Below are 19,680 nucleotides of genomic sequence, written 5' to 3'. Positions count from 1 at the left end.
TCTCTCTCTCTCTCGCGTGATATTTTAATTATAATAAATACGCGTGCAAACGTGTAACACATCCTGCGTACTCATCATAAATACGCAAATATTGTTCTGTAACTTCAAGCGTACACGGCTAGGATTAAGTGCCGAAAATATTTTACAGTTGGAATTATATACGTTGGCTCGCCTCGTAAGATGTAAATTCCGCTCGATTAATTCTTAGCGACGTTTCAAGCCGCTCAACATTCTTGTATGACAGCAGGTGGGTAAGTGCGCTTACCCGTCCACTATCAGCGCCCTAATCGGAACTGTTCGACTTCCTGGAGTTCCAGACGAGGTACCTAATTAGAAACGACCTTCGCCGACGCCTCTGTACGGCCATTTATCACGCACCTCTTTACCGCTATTATCTCCGTAGCGAAATTTGCGAAAAGCTGATTGGATCTCAGATAGCCGCTCGGAATTTCCGCTATTCATATTGTCATCGACTCTCTTGGGATTGTGCTAATGAAAAAAAAAAAAAAACCGCCAAATGATAAAATTTTGACAAATACTAAGAACAAAATTTGGCATTAAGAGCAATTTGATAACGTTCAAACAAAGTGACAATATATTTCAAAATCAGAACGCGATGACATATATAAAGAATATAAAAACTATAAAAGCGGCAATAGGATAATCTGGTATTTTTTATATTTTTTTATATCTGTCATTGCGTTTTGATTTTGAAATATATTGTCACTTTATTTTTAAGAATGTTATCAAATTGCTCTTAATGCTAAATTTTATTCTTATTATTTGTATATTATTTAGAGCTCTAAAGTGTTATTTAACAAACACGTTATATTTCAGAAAAAGTTAATAATTTAAAATCTATAACTCTTTTGAACACTATTAATAATAAAAAATTAACTTTTTTCTTAAAAAAAAAAGAAAGTAAAGTTTATTTCTAGTATTGACAATAAATTTAATTAAAGTAGAAAGTCATAAATCACACATTGAAGTGTTGCAGATACATGTACTTTACTTCGGACTTGTTGGAATTAATAACGAAAAATAATGTACAATGTAATATATGTATAACGGCAGGAGGAAAGTAACAACAATAATAATCTCGAACAACTGTGCACGCGTAATAAACATGACGAAGGGAGATGGAAGTTTCAGCCGGTGCGGCGCTGAAAATTTCATCTTGCGGAAACTTGGCTTCTCGCGGCGGAGCGAGAAGCAGAAACTTATTCGACGCGTTGCCTTTCGCGATATTAGGATACATATATATATATATATATATATATATATATATATATATATATATATATATATCCTTAGGAGAAGTAGGATCATCATTAATTATCCGTGCGCAAAGTCAACGTTGGGCAGAGTCGTGCGCGTGTTGGTAATAAATCTAGGTCGCGCTAATCGCGCGATATTGCAGCCGCGTCTCTCTCTCTCTCTCTCTCTCTCTGTAAACTATCCGTCGCGCGTAAACTTTGCGCGCTTAAGCCTTCAGTTGTCCCATACTATGTACGTCGCAAATTGTTACAGAAATGATAATAACAATGGATCAACGGTGCAGACTTACCGCGTCGTTGTGATTCCAAAAAATGTAGGCGGGCGGCTCTGGACTCTGCAAGACGACGCACGTGAGATTAATGGTGCTACCTCGATTGATGAACAGATCCGGCGCACCCAAAATCTCAGTTTTTGGCTCTGAAAAATAAAAATGTCACTTGCTTTATCTGCGAATAATTTTTCGATTTTACGTAAAATATGAAATTGTAGGTGTTATTCGAGAGAATATGTGCGATGACATATCATCGGAACTATTTTGTCGACGGAAAAGAACAGTTGGGTGCCATAATAATTTACAGCCGTACAATTAAATATTATATTGCGCCAGGCAGAGAATAAAGGGTAGATATAATGTGTATTATTTCTTTCTCTTTCCCTCTCGTACCTCATTTTCGCTCCCTTTGTAGACGGCAAACGAGAGCGCGTAACTTTTGTCTGGATTAAATTCACGAGGGAATCATATCTCCGTTTAAAATATTTATTTCGTTAGAACAAATATCAGTCAAGTTGTGTCCTGAGCAATGCTTTTCTTTCAGCGATACCTTATGATTTCTGAAATGTCTCTGCTCAAATCGTCTCTCTCTCTCTCTCTCTCTCTCTCTCTCTCTCTCTCTCTTGGCGAGAATGTAACGCGCTTTCTTTCGCATTAAACTTCAAAATCTGAATACACGGGATCCTATCATGCGTCGCATGATTTTATGCGCGTTTTATGTAAATAACACATATATTTGTCACATCGCGCTTCGGAGCTACACGATTTACCACGCCAACGTAAGAGCTTAGTCTCTTGGCGGATTAAATCTAAAGATTTAAAGATGAGATTTCATCGCGACCCAGAATTTTACGTTTCTTTCATGTAAATGTCTCTTGCCTCGACGCGTCTTGTTTTTGCGAATCTTCAGCTATGCGCATCGTGGTTATAAAAAACACAATGGCGTTGGCGGAGAATAAAGGAGAGGGGGGAGGGGGGGAGGGAAAGGAAGGGGAGGAAAGTTGGTCTCTATCTACCTTTTAACGCAAAACGTCGTAATACTAAATCTTATTATTCGTATCGCCGCGAAGGATCTAGGTACGTGTTTGTAAAACGAAACGGCAACATTCATTACCGTCAGCGCATTATGGAAACAACAAAGCTAATCCTCTTCGTATCTTTTTATCTCGAATATTGCGCGAGTAGAAAACTTGTCTTGCCTGCCATGAACATCGCGTGTTTGGATAGCAAAGATTTTTTTTTTCTATTTTCTGAGATAGCCCGCATATCTCATTAAAGTAAACACTTTTCCCACTTTTACGAAAAATTTTATTCATACTTTCGTTTAATATAATTTACACTAAAATTAAAAAGATGAAAGATGTATATCTAATTTTTTTGAATAGATAGAAGATATATGTATCGCGTACAAGACGCTCGAATTATCGTGAGATATCGCGGCATATAAATTTCCGCACACCTCTGGATTAAATTTGTCTCACTTGTCGCAGCCTCATCCTATCCAAAGTTCATAGATTTGGGAATCGGAGCGGCAAGATTCGTCGCTTTAGAAGGAACAGTTATCTCTCGGTGATAGGAAATCAGCGCAGGCGATGGTTATGGGAAGCTCGGGTCGAGGCCTCGCATCTGCATGTTGCAATTGGGATGTAGCATAGCGTTATGCAGAATTAGGAAGCCTTGTCGGAGATGACCCTTTGGCGTGTAGCCCCCGACAAGGGTCAGTCAGCGAAGAGGGTGAGTGTCGGATCGACCGTCAGAAATTTATTTATAATTCTGAAAAATGCCGAACCGTCGCGTCGATTTTCATCTCGCGTATTTATAGTCGTCGTCCACGTTCGGTCGATTGGACAGACGGTTCGTTTTGCGTCCTTTTGTGGCGCGGAAGAGCCATGCGGTTGACCTGGCCTCTGTGCGCGCCTTCGAAAGGCGCGCACTTTGAGGCGCTTCATACACACAGGGTGTGTATTTGTTCCCTCAGCGTATAAGTGTATGCGCGTGAGAATCTATATGCATGTAAAAGAGAGAGAAAGGTCAACGCGGAATAGATCGATGTGAATATTTTCCGGACGGCCTCCTCTTCGAGGATTGACCGAAATAACCGGACAGCGTGCCTTTACGGCTTTTGTACAACGAATGATAACCCTGGGACGACGGTTAATCCCCTCCTTTTCCTTTGGGGATGGTTAACAACGCTGGGGCATTTCCTCCATCCCTTCTACACGCGCTTTCTCTTTTTTTTTTTTTCCAGTCTTGTTGCGCAGCTTTTTTTCCGCATTTCTCGCCGAATCCAGATTTGGATTTGAAAATCTTTCGACGACGTTTTATATCTTTTATTCTGCGAGAAGGATACTTTGTTATATTCAATCATCAATGTTTTTTCTCTCTTTATAATCTCTTGTTCTTTCCAATTTTCCATCGTTAAAAACTCGTTTCTCTATAAAATGTTTTCAAAATTATTGGATGTTTTTTTAATAGCAAATTCTCTGGCCAAGATAATTTGAAGACAATTTTTCTTTAGCGAAAATGTCGAGCCACCGTCTTGAAAAATAGAGTTTTTTACAACTAAACTTTATGGGATTAAAAGATTAATAAAACTACCTTCTTCCATTAATTTCAGATGAAATTTAATAGAATTTTAATTTCAGTACTAGCTTAGTTACAAAGTATATGATGAAAAAGATTAAAAACTTGCAGAAAATTATGATCTTTCCCGACGTTTTTGTAAAGGAAAAAATTTATTCTAAATGAACCAGAAAATCTTCTATTAAAAAGACGTCTGGTGATTTTGGGACATGTTGTATATATATGTCTTTTTTTTCTTATATATTTTGCTTCCTTATCGACGACATCGCTTATCGGAGAGTAGCGAAAGCGGCGCCTATGGGTCGATCGATAACACGAGCATACGCAAAGTGCTTTAACGTCGGTTAACCGCTGGATGAAAGCCTCGTCAGAGCCGGCGAACTTTTGGAAGGCGAAATCAGTGTTCCTCGACGAAGAATTTCCGAAACTCTCGATTCGCTCGGATAATCATTACGATCTCGACCGCCTTTCAAATAAGCGCAGAGGAATTAATGTCGGAGTGCGAGCAGTGCCATTTCTCCAATCACTCGCGATCGTGACCCGTTTATATTCTCGAACAATAAATGTAAACATCAACGAGAGACGGCTCTATGACGCGTTGTTTCAAAATTTGATACAGACAATTTTTTAAATATTATTTCTTTTTAAAATACTTTTTATTCCGAATATTCTTATATAGTATAATTTAAATTTTATATTTTCATGTTACAGATCAATCTAATTTACGTAGTCAACTCCTGTTATGCATTGGTAAGTGATACATTTTTATTTTAATATAATGTAATATCTTAAAGTTTTATTTTTTTAGCTTCTATTTTTATTGCATACAAATATGGCTTACGTACTTGGAATGTTTTTTTTTTTTTTATATACTATAATTGTCTTATATATTATTTATTCTGCATGTATCTTAAAAATTCAATGCAACTTAATTTTATATAATATTTAATCTCTATCAAATATAATTTTATTAAAACTTTTATTATTATAGCAAGTGTAAATTTATTTAATAAGACAAGATTTAAATTTTTACACACACACAGTATATCTCAATTATGTATTGTCTATTTCTCACCGTGACGTAATCTCTATAAATGATAAATATTATTATATAATATACACATTTAAATAGATGAATGTCATACATGATTATATAATGAGTTTTAGAGTTTATCGCAAGTAGAAAAAGTATTTCCTTAGGTTGTAGTATACGAGGGCGTCTTTGATGGTAATTCAATGTGTAACTTTGTGAAAAAGAGTGGCACGAGACAATAGCTAGCGTTATGCTCATTTGAAACTTTATTAAAGAAGTTTGTCACGCGATTTTGCGACTTGGGTGCGCCCGAATGAATAAAAGATGTCGATAGACGACGGGAGTAAAATGTAAACAAGAATAAGTTGGACGCGTCTCCAACGAAGGGAGAAGCGTCGTCTAAAGAAATCGATTTCGTCTTTGCTCCTGTGCGATACATTTCGGATTCGATGCGTTTGGATTCAGGTACTTTGTAACGTTAATGAATAAATGAGTTTTAAATCTACAGAAAACTAGATTATATTAAAAAAGTCGACTTTTGTCTGTGTTGAAAAAATTTTAAATTAAAAAAATATATACATAAAAAATTGAGATAATTAATCCTGGGTTTCTCCTCTAAAAAAGATTCGTAAAAACTGAAAGAGATAATATTGTAGAAAAATAATTTCGACTTTAAATTGAGTATCGTCGAAAGATAATTTGAAGATTTCTCTTTAAAAATTACTTAGAAAATGGGTTTTGATCGAAAGTGCCGAGAATATATATCGTAAAAAGATAAATACTCCACAAGGTCTCAAAGATCCTTCTTATCCAAGTACAAGTTTAACAGAAAACTCATACAAACTCGAGAGACTTCTTTTTGTAAAACAAGCAGCAGTTTACAAATAGAAGCGGAAGCAGACGTTTCGTGGTATATTTCTCTTTTCTTTAACGTGTTTTTCTATCTTTCTTGAAAATTGATCTTTACCTATTTAGAGATGTATCGAAAGTCACGTTCAACCATTCTCAGGATAAAGAGCCTCGCCCCTTTTTGTTCTCTCGTTCATTTACCTACTTCCTCGATCGATCGATCGAGAACATCGCCACTGATACACGGTAATTCGCGCTTACAATCGCTATTTGTCGAGCGTGCAAAATACACTTGCGCACGATGCGCTCTCGACGCTTGACCTAAATAAAGCAGCTTCCACAATCGTGAGTGCTCGTTCCTATCCGTTGTGGTTTCAGCAAAGTGCAAGCCGGTATTCGCCGGTCAGCTTGATCCAATCAGATTCAACTACGATACTTTGTTCCTGGAGAACGCGTTCTAAAACGCGTCAACGCCAATGACGCACTATCCGTGTATCACCAAGTTCAATCCCATTTTTTTTCAATCTCTTTCACCCTTGTCGCTTCGTGTTTTTCGGACCGGAAACAAATTTAAGATAAATGCGATTGTGAATGTGGTTTCACGCATCATATACAAATATTTCTCGCCATTTATCCTGTAAATCTTTATATCGATTTCTCACAAATTCGCGTTATGTACTGTATATAAACACAAACAAGGGTGTAGCCAGACCTACGTTTTGGGCTGAGCTAAAAAATATTTCTATATCTTGCAGAAACGCGATACTACCGTTTATCTTTTATTGAAAATTACAAGCATCTCTTTAGGCATAGAAATTACACACAGCCTTATTTCAGTTTAAATTTCACATAAAGCAGGAATAAAAATAAATCCCAGAAAAAAGACTCACTGAGAGACTCGAAATCGTGGGGGGCAGGGGGGGAGGGGGACTCGACTTATTTAACTTACGGCGAATCACTTATAAATAGAATGTTTTAATAATTGAGCAAATTGAAATTTTGACAGATGTGTATTTCGATATTTCGGGAGGCGATTGAACTGCATCGAACTTAAAGATGTGCTTGGGGAGACGCTAAATTGCGTTTAGGCGATTCCGCGATGCGCCTCGTCCGCCGAATAGAGGCTTTCAATGTAAATAGGACGATTCCCCGTAAGAGCGAGATAGAAAACGAGCGACCCAGTAAAATGGGTGACTGTAGCGTGGCGGCCGAAACGACTATCACGAAAGGAAAGGAAACCAGAGTCTGTTGCTACGAGCAACGAGCTAAGGTTGATCTGATTTGCGAAATGAATCTTTACGTTCGACTATTTGCGCGCATCTTTCAAATCGGCAACTTCTCTCTCACCGTTCTCGTTTCTTCGTCGGCGATTCGAGCTTTTCAATCTACGGAAAAGTATACCCCCGAAGAGTGTAATTGCACGATTGTGCGGCCTTCTCGTATTCAGGAAATGAAAGAACGGAAGAGTAAATCAATGCCGAAATTAAGGCAAATCGCAAAGATGAGAGTAGATTAATTACTTTTTTAAATATATATTTATATATTTATATAACAACTACACTTTTCAATATATTTAATATATTTATAAAAATATAGTTATAATATTATATTTATGTATATAATATAATAACTATATTTTTTAATATAATTAATTAATTTTTTAATAGTGATACAACTACTGTTGTATTATTATTATTATTATTAAAACGATTAATTTAATTTACGAGAGAAACGGTCTCTTTTTGACAGATTTTCAAAGATATCAGTATTACGATCATTTCTCTCAGTTGATTTAAATACTACGAATACGTTAATGTTATTAATCTTGCGATTGGGTCAAATGTCACAAAATAGCGTGCTGTAACAGATATCAAACTTATTTATTAAGCAGCAAAGATAGGCAGTTGCATCACGAATTATGATTGATGATGCACATTCGTGCCGGCCATTTGTTTGTCGCAAAGTGGGTCACCCGTAGTGTATCCATCCCACAGGGAGTAAATTGATTCCACGCTCGGTGGAGGAATACGGTGAATGCAAATCGTCGCGCTCTTCTTTCACCTTCACGGCCCCAGCAAACAGCTCGGACCCAGCTCGCGCTTTCGATAACTGGATTCGAATGTCACTCTTTCTCGTTACATTCGCGTGGAAATCGTGTTTCACTTCTATCGAATATCATTGTGGAGAAGGAATGATTACCCAGGGTCGGTTTTACCTTCTTCGTTTTCTTCGGAAAGCGAAGAGAAGCGCGACCGACGGAATGCAAACTGCTTATTTCTTCTTCGAATCAATGGACAGGACATAGATGTAGAAGAAGAAAAAAAAATATAGAAGAAGCTTTCATAAAAGGAACCTTTATCAAGAGGAATTTTTATGGATTATTTTTAACTAGATTTCGTTTTAATTTCGACGTAATTATCTTATTTCGAAGGAATTTTGCAGTTTACTTAAACTTATGTGAAACATTATTTTAAATTTGTAAAACACGATATCAAATATATGTAGCGCTGCAAAATAACTGCGAATAAAAATAATCCGCGAGAATATACGACGTTTAAAAGTTTCACGTGCATCCAACAAGCGTGTATGATATATATCTCGTAACATACACGTCTCGTAAAGTTGCTATCGCGCATCTTTAAGCGTGGAACGATCGAAATTTCCATATTTGCGATTGCGATCGGTCTTCACGCGGAAAAAGGAATTTTCATGGCAAAAGCTTGCGATAAAAACTCGCTCGCTGGATTTAAATGACTTCAAGTTTGAATGGATTTTACGCTTTTTTCGGCCGTTCGAAGCCGAGGTCAGGATACGTACAAGGAAAGTTATCATCGATAAAAACAGATTTTCGCCGGTATTCCTTCTCCATCCGAATGGAATATAAACGGAGAACGCTTTTCCTTCCTTTACATTCCTGTTGTATTTGCGTTCATGATCGAGGAGGCGGCTGCGGAGCAACTTTCGCAAATTCTTCTTCGCGATGACCGTCAACAACTTTTCCCGTTCGGGACTGTCATTCCAGACTACTTTATTACTGGCCATCAAGAGCAGCGGGCTACGCGCGTTTTTCCATTTTATTTTCTTTCTTGAGCGGGAAGATTGTAACATAGTTTTACGAAAGACGCGTTACCAGAGAGATCGTAATCGACGATATATGATTTTCCAGAAAAATTAAAAAGAAAAAGATTCTTCTTTTTTTCTCATTACATAATTCCTCAAACATAGAATTATCGAATCATTATTGTCTGTACCACATGGCATATATTGTACCCTGCAATTGATAACAAAGCATTATCACAAAATCTGTTGTATCATGTAAAGCGTCAAATTTAGGAGATACGCTTTCCATAGTATATTATAATCGAATAATAATAGAGTTCTCTGCCGACAGATTAATTCGATAGGTTAATTAATACACTCGTGTTTCGCATATTCGTAATCAGAAGCCGAGATGACGGTTATATTGTCGACGATATTTGATTTCGCGGGTTCTATATCGATCTCCCGGCTCTCTTTCAAGTTACGTCGATCTCCCCGAATAATCGCGCGAACATTTTACTCTGCGATACTCTGCGTTACATATGCGTGCCAACGCCGTTCCATCACGTTACCGAGAGGACGAAATTAGTTTTACCGTCGCAATTGCCGTCGCCGTATCGGGGAATTTGATTACGCGCAAACATCGATTCGGGACGGTCTGAACGAGCGCGACTGCGATTTTATTATCGTGTACATCGCGGTCGTAGTAGTCGGCGGTCTGCGCGACATAAATCGCCCCCTCCCTCCTACCCTCCCTCGCCCGTTCTCTCCATCTCCCATCGCGTTTCTATTACCGGGCTTGATATAGTCAGAGCGAAGTCGATCGAGGGGATGAAAAACGTTTCGAACGCCAAACGTCAGATGGAATGCGTTTGATGGCCGAAAAAGCCAACATATATTCTCGAAGGCAGTAACACATAACGAGATAACGCGTCGTTTGTTGTCCATCAAATAAAAACTATTATTAGATAACGAAAACTCGATAAGCGACAACCTGGAGTCGCTACAGGATGTTCTATAGATGAGATATTATTTATTTTTCTTTCCTTGTCAAATAATATGTACTTTTTCGGTCTGTATTATTCTATAATATAATATAATAACAGGGGATATAATATATGTATAAATATAAGGTACTCTGTATGACAGGATTTACACGTCAGTATTGTATTGATAGGTTTGACACGTGTTTTAGAATCACATGACAGCGCTTTTTTTACTCGGATCGATTCGGCACGTGCCGCGTTTTTGTTAGAGACCTGTTTGATTTCTTTTTCTCGCATTGAAAAGGATTCTTGTTTTGACGGCGATGACGTGCCGAATCCTCCGAACTAAACTTTTGGCAAGAACTGAGTTTCGCGTTCTCGCGCAGACAGCGGAGCATTGTTTAACTCCTGAATCGCGGACAAGTTTAACGCGCTTTAATCGTCTTTGCCGTCACTCAAAAGTGCAACGCCGTTAAGAGTCGCGGCTGCAAACTACATGAGAGACACCATATACATATATATATATATATATATATATATATATATATATATATATATATATATATATTTCAGCAATGGCACGGTAAATAGAATTGTTTCCCAAAGTTCGCGATTTGTCCTTTCTCTCTTCTACTTCGAGAGCGCCGCCCTTTATTAGCGAGGGCGTATCTCTCTATCCTATTCAAGTTTTTATTACTTTCGCCGATAAAGCGATTTATTATGTTTGCTACGCGCTTCTAATATCAGATGACGCTATTGATTCGTGAAACAGTCTCAAATGAATGGACGGATTTATCTATCGCGATCTCAAAATGTGTACCGATAGAGACTGCGTAATTTAATAGAGAGAGAGAGAGAGAGAGAGAGAGAGAGAGAGAGAGAGAGAGAGAGAGAGAGAGAGAAAATATATATATTGTTGAATACGATGCACAGATGAAATCATCCAACGTCCGTATTGTCATCGTAGAGTTACAATTATTAATAAAACAGAGAACAAAATATATTTCGAGTAATAAAATACATATTTCGGACGTTCTACAAAAGTATAGTACAATGGAAAATTAACTCGAGATAAAAAGTTTCAACTTTGCATAAAGAGAAATCTACTTTCACAGTTACTAAGCGCTGATTTATGTAATTATTTATTCTGCTTTGCAATTGTTCTTCGTGTACTGGTAGAAGTTTCAATTTCCGTGCTTGAAATTGAGATAGCCAATTACTATCAGATTAATGAAGAACTCGGGAGCAAACTGACTTTTCACGTTGCTGACCGGCTTCTCTCAAATCCACGGAAAGAGAACGCTGTAGCAGAGATAATAAAAAAATGCAACAGCGGTTTTAAAGAAAAACAAATAAAAGTAATAGTTTGTTCATTGAAGATTATATAAATGCTTAGTTCTTTTTTTCTTCTCTTTCCTTTTCTGTAAGCAAAAAAAAAAAAAAAAAAAAAAAAAAAAAAATAAATAAATAAAATTGACAGAGACTGATTAAAAAAAAGATTGCGTTTTAATAAAAAGTTAATAATGAAAAGGCAATTGTTAATTTTTACTATAATTATGGGCAGAGTTTAATTAAAAATACAAAGTTCAGACACAAAAAAGTGAAAATTAGACTCATTTATTTTTAAACTCATCCAAATTGTCTCCGTCGACGGGATTAGAAGACATCTCGCGTGTTTTACACTAGTTACACAACTTGCGACCAGGAAAGGAAATTTATTTTTGTTGGTCGCCATTGAAGCGAACCATGCTTCTAATAAACATGTCGTTGTTTTCTTCGTTCCCGCGGGTGACAGTTTCTCGCTTGGCCGAGCGCCGTTTTCAGCATCGCGAAGCGTAAACGACGACGATGAAATGAAATTACATGGCCTCATCGGTATCATCCTGTACGAGTCGTTCTCTCCTTCACGACACGCATGTTTTCTCACAAACAGCAGATTTTAAGGGATAGGAAGCGGGGAGGCAAAAAGGGTCTGTCGGAGTTTGCCGGGCTCCGCCGTTAAGTCGAGGCCTATAACGGAGGACTATAATGGAAGCTCATAGTGAGTAAGATCGTATATAGCGTGTAATAACCGCAAAACTTAACGCTTGTCATTTCGAGCTAAAAGCTCGACTATCCCTCTTTCACCTGGTTCTGTTTCGACCATATATGGCGGCACGGTTTTAAAGCGTCCTCCTTTCAGCAAAGGCAGACACGACCTAAACTTTCCCGCGCAAACTCGGGAGCTTTTCTTAGGTGACGAAGCTAACCGAAGGTACTTGGTGTGCCACTTAATGCAAAACCCTTTAAAGCCACACGAAACACATATATGAAAATGCTTTCTCGGCAAAAACGCCAGAAACGTTTATATAGCGAAACGATTGTGAAATCGTTGGCGGGAAAATACTGTTTTATTTTGCTTCACGGAGATTATAATTACGTTACTGTGTTATCGCGTAAAGTAGCTTCTTTGAGAAGCGCTTGGTAGACAGGACTTTGCGAATTAAACCTTTGCTGCATTCTCGATTTTTCGTTCCTCGGATCTGGGATAGCGTTAATAATAGCTGTTGTTTTCTCGCTGTTTTCATATCCTCTTTTCGTATATACCGAAAAATAACAATAATACTTGCTTTAATTTCCTCTTAGCAAAATGCACATTTCAATAATAATATTTTATATGTACACGTTTTATTTACATAATTATATTCTACATACTAAAAATGTAACGATAAGAAGATGGGAGTGCGAATAATTAATTATATTTTGCTTGGTGAGATTATAAAGTTGCAAACATTTCTCTATAATATTAATTAGTATCGCGAAAACGGATATCTAACATCATAATCCAATTATATTATGCTTCGATTAAATGCGTTTCTTAGTCGTCTCAAAAATGTTGTTCTATTGTTGTTACTTGCTGAAAGTTAAACAAGCACGCTAATAGCGTCTCTTCGAACGCACCTCTGTCACAAAGAGAAACTGTTTACGGATGACACCTGCAACTTATACATATATATGTATATGCGTTAGTGTATGTAGAACGCAATGGTTGTATCGTGGAAAATTGGAATCTGGTCAAGCTTTGCTTTTATCGAGTAAAGAGATTGAACGCTATCGCGTGTGTAAGCGTGCTTGCATTCTCGCAAGAGATTGCTTGTAAGTATACTGTGTAATCGAAACACTACGATGTATTTTTGTCTTTTTGCAATGCGCAAGAAGTCGCCGACTCGGATATTTTTTATTTCGCGAGTAAACACGTGTGTGGGAAAAGTGATATTACCGGGACCTTTATATTTTCTTTTTGAAATAAATAATTCAATTATCATTTTTTAATATCTTAGAAATAAAAATAAATTATAATTAGATTATTTAATTTAAAAAAATTATAATTTTATAAAAAATTGCGAACGATTAAAGCCGCCAAATTAACTTTATTCAAATCATAATTTAAATTCAGAAATGTTTGTTCAGCAAAAGGCATGGATCAAAATGTACATAATACAATACATAAGAAAAAATTATTCTTATAACATTGTTTAAGTTAATTGAAGTGGATGATATTTAAAAATGATTAAAATAAATTAAAATCTTTTTATATTAATCTGAATATATTAAAAGAAAAGAAAAAAATAGTTTTGTGATATAATTTTATAATTGTGCGCGTCCCTTTTAAGATCCTGCATAAAAAAATTATTTATTAAGCTTAACATAAAAAAAAATATTAGTTCTTTGGAAAGTGTTATGTTTTCTATCGAAACATTGTATCTGCTACTTTGTAATATTTTACAGAAATTTTCGTAACGACGTGTGCGTGATATACGCGAGTGTAAGAAATAAAAATCCCAGATTATGTTCCCTACCTTCTTCGCACCGTGTAAAACAGAGTACAGAGATCTTGCAAGAGAAGATCTTCTTAGTCGCAGGAACATGTACATGCGAGGTTGCTCTCTTTACTGGAAATCCACGGACGGAACAGCCATGCGAGTGCATACATGATGGGAAAGCGATGTGAGTGAAGAGAACGACAAAGCCTCTCTCGGTTTTGCTCCTCCATCCGCCACATCGGAAATATGATTTTTGTCGCGCACGGATAAGCATGATTTACGTCCTCAAATATAGAAATTTTTCAACGCGATGGTTATTAAAAAAAAAGCTCTCAACGAAATCTATAAATGTAACGTAAAACATAGAATTTAGAGAGGCGTTATTTTTATTCCCAGATCCAAAATTTATACTTTAGATTTAGAAAGTGCCTTTAAAAAATTAAGAAGAAAAGTAATTTCTGAAAAGATATTAAAAAATACATACCTAAGTTCTTGACTTTTTAATGTTTTCTAATATTAATAATTAATAAATAATTCATAATTTATGTTTTATAATTATCTATTCTTAGTATAGTTAACTTAGTTGAAACGGATATACTTAAAAATAATTAACACATATCAAAATCTTTAATTTAAAAAAAAAAGTATATATTATATATGTAATATTTCTTAAATATTTTAGCTATATAAAATAATTTTTAGATATATCTAAGTGCCTAAAAAAATGTTTAATATATGAAAATTTTATAACGGTTTTATGTAAAACGCTTTTATGTAAATTGAAATCTTTCTTTTTGGAAAAACTAATTCAATTAACATTTTTTAATATCTTAGAAATAAAAATAAATTATAATTTGATTGTTTTATAATTTAAAAAATTATAGTTTTATCAAAAATTGCGAACAATTAAAGTTGCCAAAAAATTAATTTTATTCAAACCATAATTAAAATTCAGAAATGTTTGTTCAGCAAAAGGCATGGCTCAAAATGTAACATATAAGAAAGAAAGCGAAAAAAATTATTCTTATAATAGAGTTAAGTTAATTAGAAGAGGATATAAAAATGATTAAAATATATCAAAATCTTTTCATAATTAATCTGGTATTAAAAAAAGTAGTTTTGCTGTATAATTTTAGAATTGTGTGCGTTTTTACTCTGGATAAAAAAAATTATATATTTATTAAGATTAACATAAAAAAAAAAAAATTAGTCTTTAGAAAAGTATTGAAAAATTCAGCCGGAATAAATCAATGGTCATAATGCGACGATTTTCACGATGCTCAGCGATTTTCTTGCAAACACGATTTACTTCGCGACGTATCCGTTCGCTCACGATACCCGATGAATACAAGCAGACGAGAAGATGCTAGCTTGTCACTTTGGTCAGGATGGATGACACTCGATGTCCGACACCATAATTTATGATACGACGCGCGAGAGGAAAGAGCGATATGCTTCTTATGGCCAAAGCTCGGTGAAATAAAAGTCGCGACACGGAGCTTCGTCTTCCTGATAAAAAAGAAGGGAAAAAAACGGCAAATTTTTGCGACACGCGCGACAACGAGTAACACGCGGGAATATTTCCTGACGGACATTTATCCTTGGCGCATACGTAATCGTAGAATTACAAACGTACGAGAGAGCGAGTTGGTTTTTCGTTAATATTTCCCCGAGAAACTCAAGAACCGGCTATGACAGATCAGAGTTCCGCGTCCAACGACTGGTTTTTTAGCAAGTTCACCCTAATTACGGACTGATAAAGCGCATTCTCTCGTAAAAATATAATTTATGACGTGACTCGTTGAAAATGACACTTCTTCGAGACTACATTTGTTTCAAAAACTACGATAGGGAATTTGGCGCATTATAATTGATGATTTATCCCATATTACTTGTCATAAACTGATCTGTAAAACAAAGATGAAATTTCATCGACCGGAGCAAATTAAAATCTTCTTACGCGCCTGTATCCTCTCTCTTTTCTTTCTTCGTTAAAATCTTTTTTACAAACTTAATAAACTTTTATTAGTAATCTTTCCTACAGTAATATAATGTATGACACACCGCAGAGAACATCCCATCAGTCTAGAACTTGAGTGCCGCTTACAGAAAAACTATGTCAAAGATAAAACTCACGTTCTCTATATCGTCTAGGGTTAAGGTAGGTCAAGAATTCCATACACACGGCAACGATCCTGTTACGAAATCTCAAAGGACTTATAGTTCTTTCACCGACCCATGGGGCGTATGTAATTGTGCAGAGACATTCTAGAAAACTGCAATATAAACGTGGAAAATTAAAGTACATAATTAATCAATGAAACAGAAAAATATTTTACGAATTTTATCACAGATCAGCATCACTCTTAAAGTTTATGAAAAGACGTAGCGAGTTAAGAAAATATATTTTATATAATCGTTTGTATATTCACATAATTAATATCGTTTTATCATTTTTGAAGAGGAAACATTTTTCAAGATATAACTATATTAATAAATATGATATGCAAGAGCAAGGGAAAATTTCAAGGGCGTCTTTCGTTCGAAAGGATTATCGAAGATACATGATATAGCAAGCTGGAATGCAAGCCGGAAGCCGTTACGACACGCAGGAAATTCTGGGATTTTTGTCATCCCGCGTTTCTTGAAGCAGCGCGCGCGACATAAACTTTGATCTCGCGAGCTTCACTTAAGGGAAGAGCTTCCTCTCTTAGCTTCTTCCCCGAGCTAACAACTGACAGCACTCGTGTATCACTTAAGGTGCCAACCTTTAAGCCGCGACAACGTGTATGAAGACGTTCCTAAGATCTCTGAACGACGCTTACACGGCTGCATATCTAATGTGTAAGACGATACGTATTAGAAAGTTGGTCGTTCTTCCGTAGCAGCTCTTTGTGAAAATCAACAACCTTGTTTTCCAATTAATACCGTGAGAAAATATCTGATTACATTACGTCATTATGTTCTATTGCGTCAAAATTTCTCAGTAATTTATTCCTCGTTTTTTTTTTTCAATTCACGCGCGTACAAAATTATATTAGACTACATGTAACTAGATTTGATTACAATATAGTCAATCGAGCGACGAATTTAACACGCACGGTTTAAGTAATTTCGAAACGTGGTGTCGCGTATCTTTTAAGTTCCGGCGTAAATCACTCTGGAAGTTTTTAAAAAGTTATTTTTATAGTCGGCGATATCGTAACATATATTGCGCAAAATTGCGCATCCACTCGTCTAAAGTGAGGCAATATTATTTGGCATTTTCATTTATATACATACGCCGATAAATATCGATTCTCTTTTATGCCAAGTAGTTGGTCGACTGTGCATGTGCAACGGTTTCTTCGAATATTCCCAGCCTTCTGCTTTTTCGGTGGAGAAATGTTTCGGATTTTTATTGACAATATCCTCGGCGGTTAAGTGACAATATCGTACATATGGTAGCAAACGAGGCCGCGGTGTAAAAAGAGAACTGACCTGGCTTTTACGCGGTAAACGTTTTTTATTTGCGTGAAACGGGGAATACCGCAGCGCGATGCTGTGCCAAAGTATTATGGGATATTTGCGGATGCAATTATATAGCAAGCTTTTATCGGCTGATCCTCCGATCTCGAAGAAAATACGAGGGGCATCGTATCATTGTTAAACGCTGCTTCACGAAATTGTTAAAGTAGAGGTATCGATAAGAAGACTGTAATTTCTTTTAAATAAAATTATCATAGATTTTGGAGACCATAAAATATCTTCTTGTAAATATTAAAAATAAATAAAAAATCTTGCTCTTTTTTTCGACATGATGTTCAAAGATAAAAATTTTATAATAAAATGTAGATGTCTGAACCGATTCGGATGATTTAAATAATAAACGAATAAATGAAATTTATTCTCTTTCGTAAATACATTGACGTCTTAAACGTAAACATTGTTTGTTTACGGAATTGGAGATTATTGAATACCGGAGAGGTGATGGTACTACGTGCGCAGGAGAAGATCTAAAGTTTTATTTATTATTTATTGTTAGTTAATCATCAACCTCTTCAGCCGAGGAAGATCTGAGAGAAGATTGAAGCTAGTAATACTAGTAATATGGAGATTAATCCTTTACGAAGAGCAACATATAAAATAAGATTACTTCTTTCGTACGATAAATTTTATCGATCTATTTAAAGCAGAATACTTGACGAATTTGCGAATTGAAAATATTTCTGTTTACAGTGTTTGTTATTGCATTTGCGTCTCGTAAATTTTTATGATTAGTACGCGAATACTTTCATAAAATTGTATCGATTCTCGCATATCGTTTAAACGAATGAGTCGAGATTATGCTACATAAAGATATTCGAATACACGATCCGCTGTTTATAAACGAGGCTTGTATATATTCGTCGTGTTCTCTGCTTCATATCTAGAGGACGCCTATAGGACACTTTGTCAATCTACTTGTTTAGCTAACGACAACGAATGGAACAGCCTATCGTACTGAGTGAATGGTTATCACGTATAATTGACGAGCGAGTGAATTGGCTATGGATCAAAGCTAAATCGGGAAGTGGGAACGGAATACCCTCGAGAGGAAGTTAATGTCAATCAATAAACTTGACCCTTTCGAAAAGTACTCATTGAATTTCATTCCGCCGTGTCGCTAAAATAACGATGATAACTAATGATGATAAATTGAAATTAATTGTGCGATTAAGTCCGATATTTTTCTCTATTTCGGGCTATGAAAAAGCCTCGCCACGAATAAATCTTTACACAAACAAATGTTTAATTGTATTTAAAAACAGAAAACGTAATTTGTATAACGTAATTCGATAATAAACTTTCGACAATTTTTGTTATTCGAGAAAAAGTATGTTTAAATTAAACAGTCTCAGGGGGCGAGACCGTATATGTATAAGCAATTGAGAATTTTATCGATATCCAAGAAGGTTGCAAAGTGGAAAATTATATATTTTAGAAATATGCGATAAGGAAAAGATCTTCACGTTAAATCCTCGGTGCGATTTTTTGTCCGCAAGAATGTATGAATACAAACTTTGACAATTTGCGTGATAGTAGTAAGAAGTCACAGGGCTATTGAGAACAGCCCTCGTTTGAGAACGTAGAACGGCAGAAAATATCTCTTCGGAGGAAGAAAAGCCGTGCTTGTCGTGCTTTCCTCGCGGGAGGCGGCAACTGGAAATCACAAATGACTGATAAAGCTCGGGCGGCTTTTCTTCGCCTCTCCTCGTCGTCTTCGGGACGTCGTTCCGTTATCCGGCGAGTTTGTGAAAGCTTTTCCCCTTATCAAGCGAAGCGACTCATCTTCTAGTCGTTAGGCATTCTTCGCCCGCTCTTTAAAACTGTGCTTTCCTTCCACGACTCATAGTCTCCGGCCTCGTTTACGACTCGCTCGTTTTCCGCGAGTACTCGCGCGCGATCGTGTATGGCGTGAAAGACAGATTTGAACACGAAAGAGAGGGAAAGAACTTGATTATTACAGCAGTTCGATAATGATCTGACGATATTGCGGTGATGATATTTCTTTAATATTTCTGAGACACATTAAAGGTAGACTAACCGCAGCATTCTCATATTTTTTAATATTACGAGAGACAATAAAGGCAAAATAATTTACGTAGAATGATAAAAGATTCGCGTAATCTCAAATAAGATTATTCCACGTTTGCTTGCCATTTGAATATTGGAGGAACCAGACCAATGATGGCGATTTTTAATTATTATCTAGTTATAAATAAAGACGTGAAATATATACTATGTAAACAATTAAAGGGTCACTTTCTTCTATGTAAAAAAAAACCAGTTTTCAAGTAGTTGCAACTTAAAAGTAAT

General features: G+C 36.1%; 2 protein-coding genes across 5 annotated transcripts in view; one reads left to right on the top strand and one right to left on the bottom strand.

The window, feature by feature from the left end:
• The window catches only part of LOC140672971 (neurotrimin), a 380,463-nt gene that overhangs the window by 24,051 nt on the left and 336,732 nt on the right, over positions 1-19,680 (bottom strand). For all 4 annotated transcript variants that reach the window (XM_072905510.1, XM_072905503.1, XM_072905519.1 and 1 more), the window contains exon 5: positions 1,568-1,695. In XM_072905510.1, the coding sequence (XP_072761611.1) occupies positions 1,568-1,695 (128 nt within the window). The remainder of the gene's footprint in view (positions 1-1,567; positions 1,696-19,680) is intronic.
• Positions 1-19,680, top strand: part of LOC140673003 (uncharacterized) — a 309,159-nt gene that overhangs the window by 60,445 nt on the left and 229,034 nt on the right. Inside the window, exon 2 of the mRNA XM_072905564.1 lies at positions 4,844-4,882. The gene's annotated coding sequence lies outside the window, so the exon portion shown is untranslated. The remainder of the gene's footprint in view (positions 1-4,843; positions 4,883-19,680) is intronic.

Source organism: Anoplolepis gracilipes, chromosome 1, assembly GCF_047496725.1.
Source record: "Anoplolepis gracilipes chromosome 1, ASM4749672v1, whole genome shotgun sequence".
In the NCBI taxonomy this organism is placed as follows: domain Eukaryota; kingdom Metazoa; phylum Arthropoda; class Insecta; order Hymenoptera; family Formicidae; genus Anoplolepis; species Anoplolepis gracilipes.
Note: the sequence above shows the minus strand (reverse complement) of the source record. Positions and strands in the feature narration are given on the sequence as shown.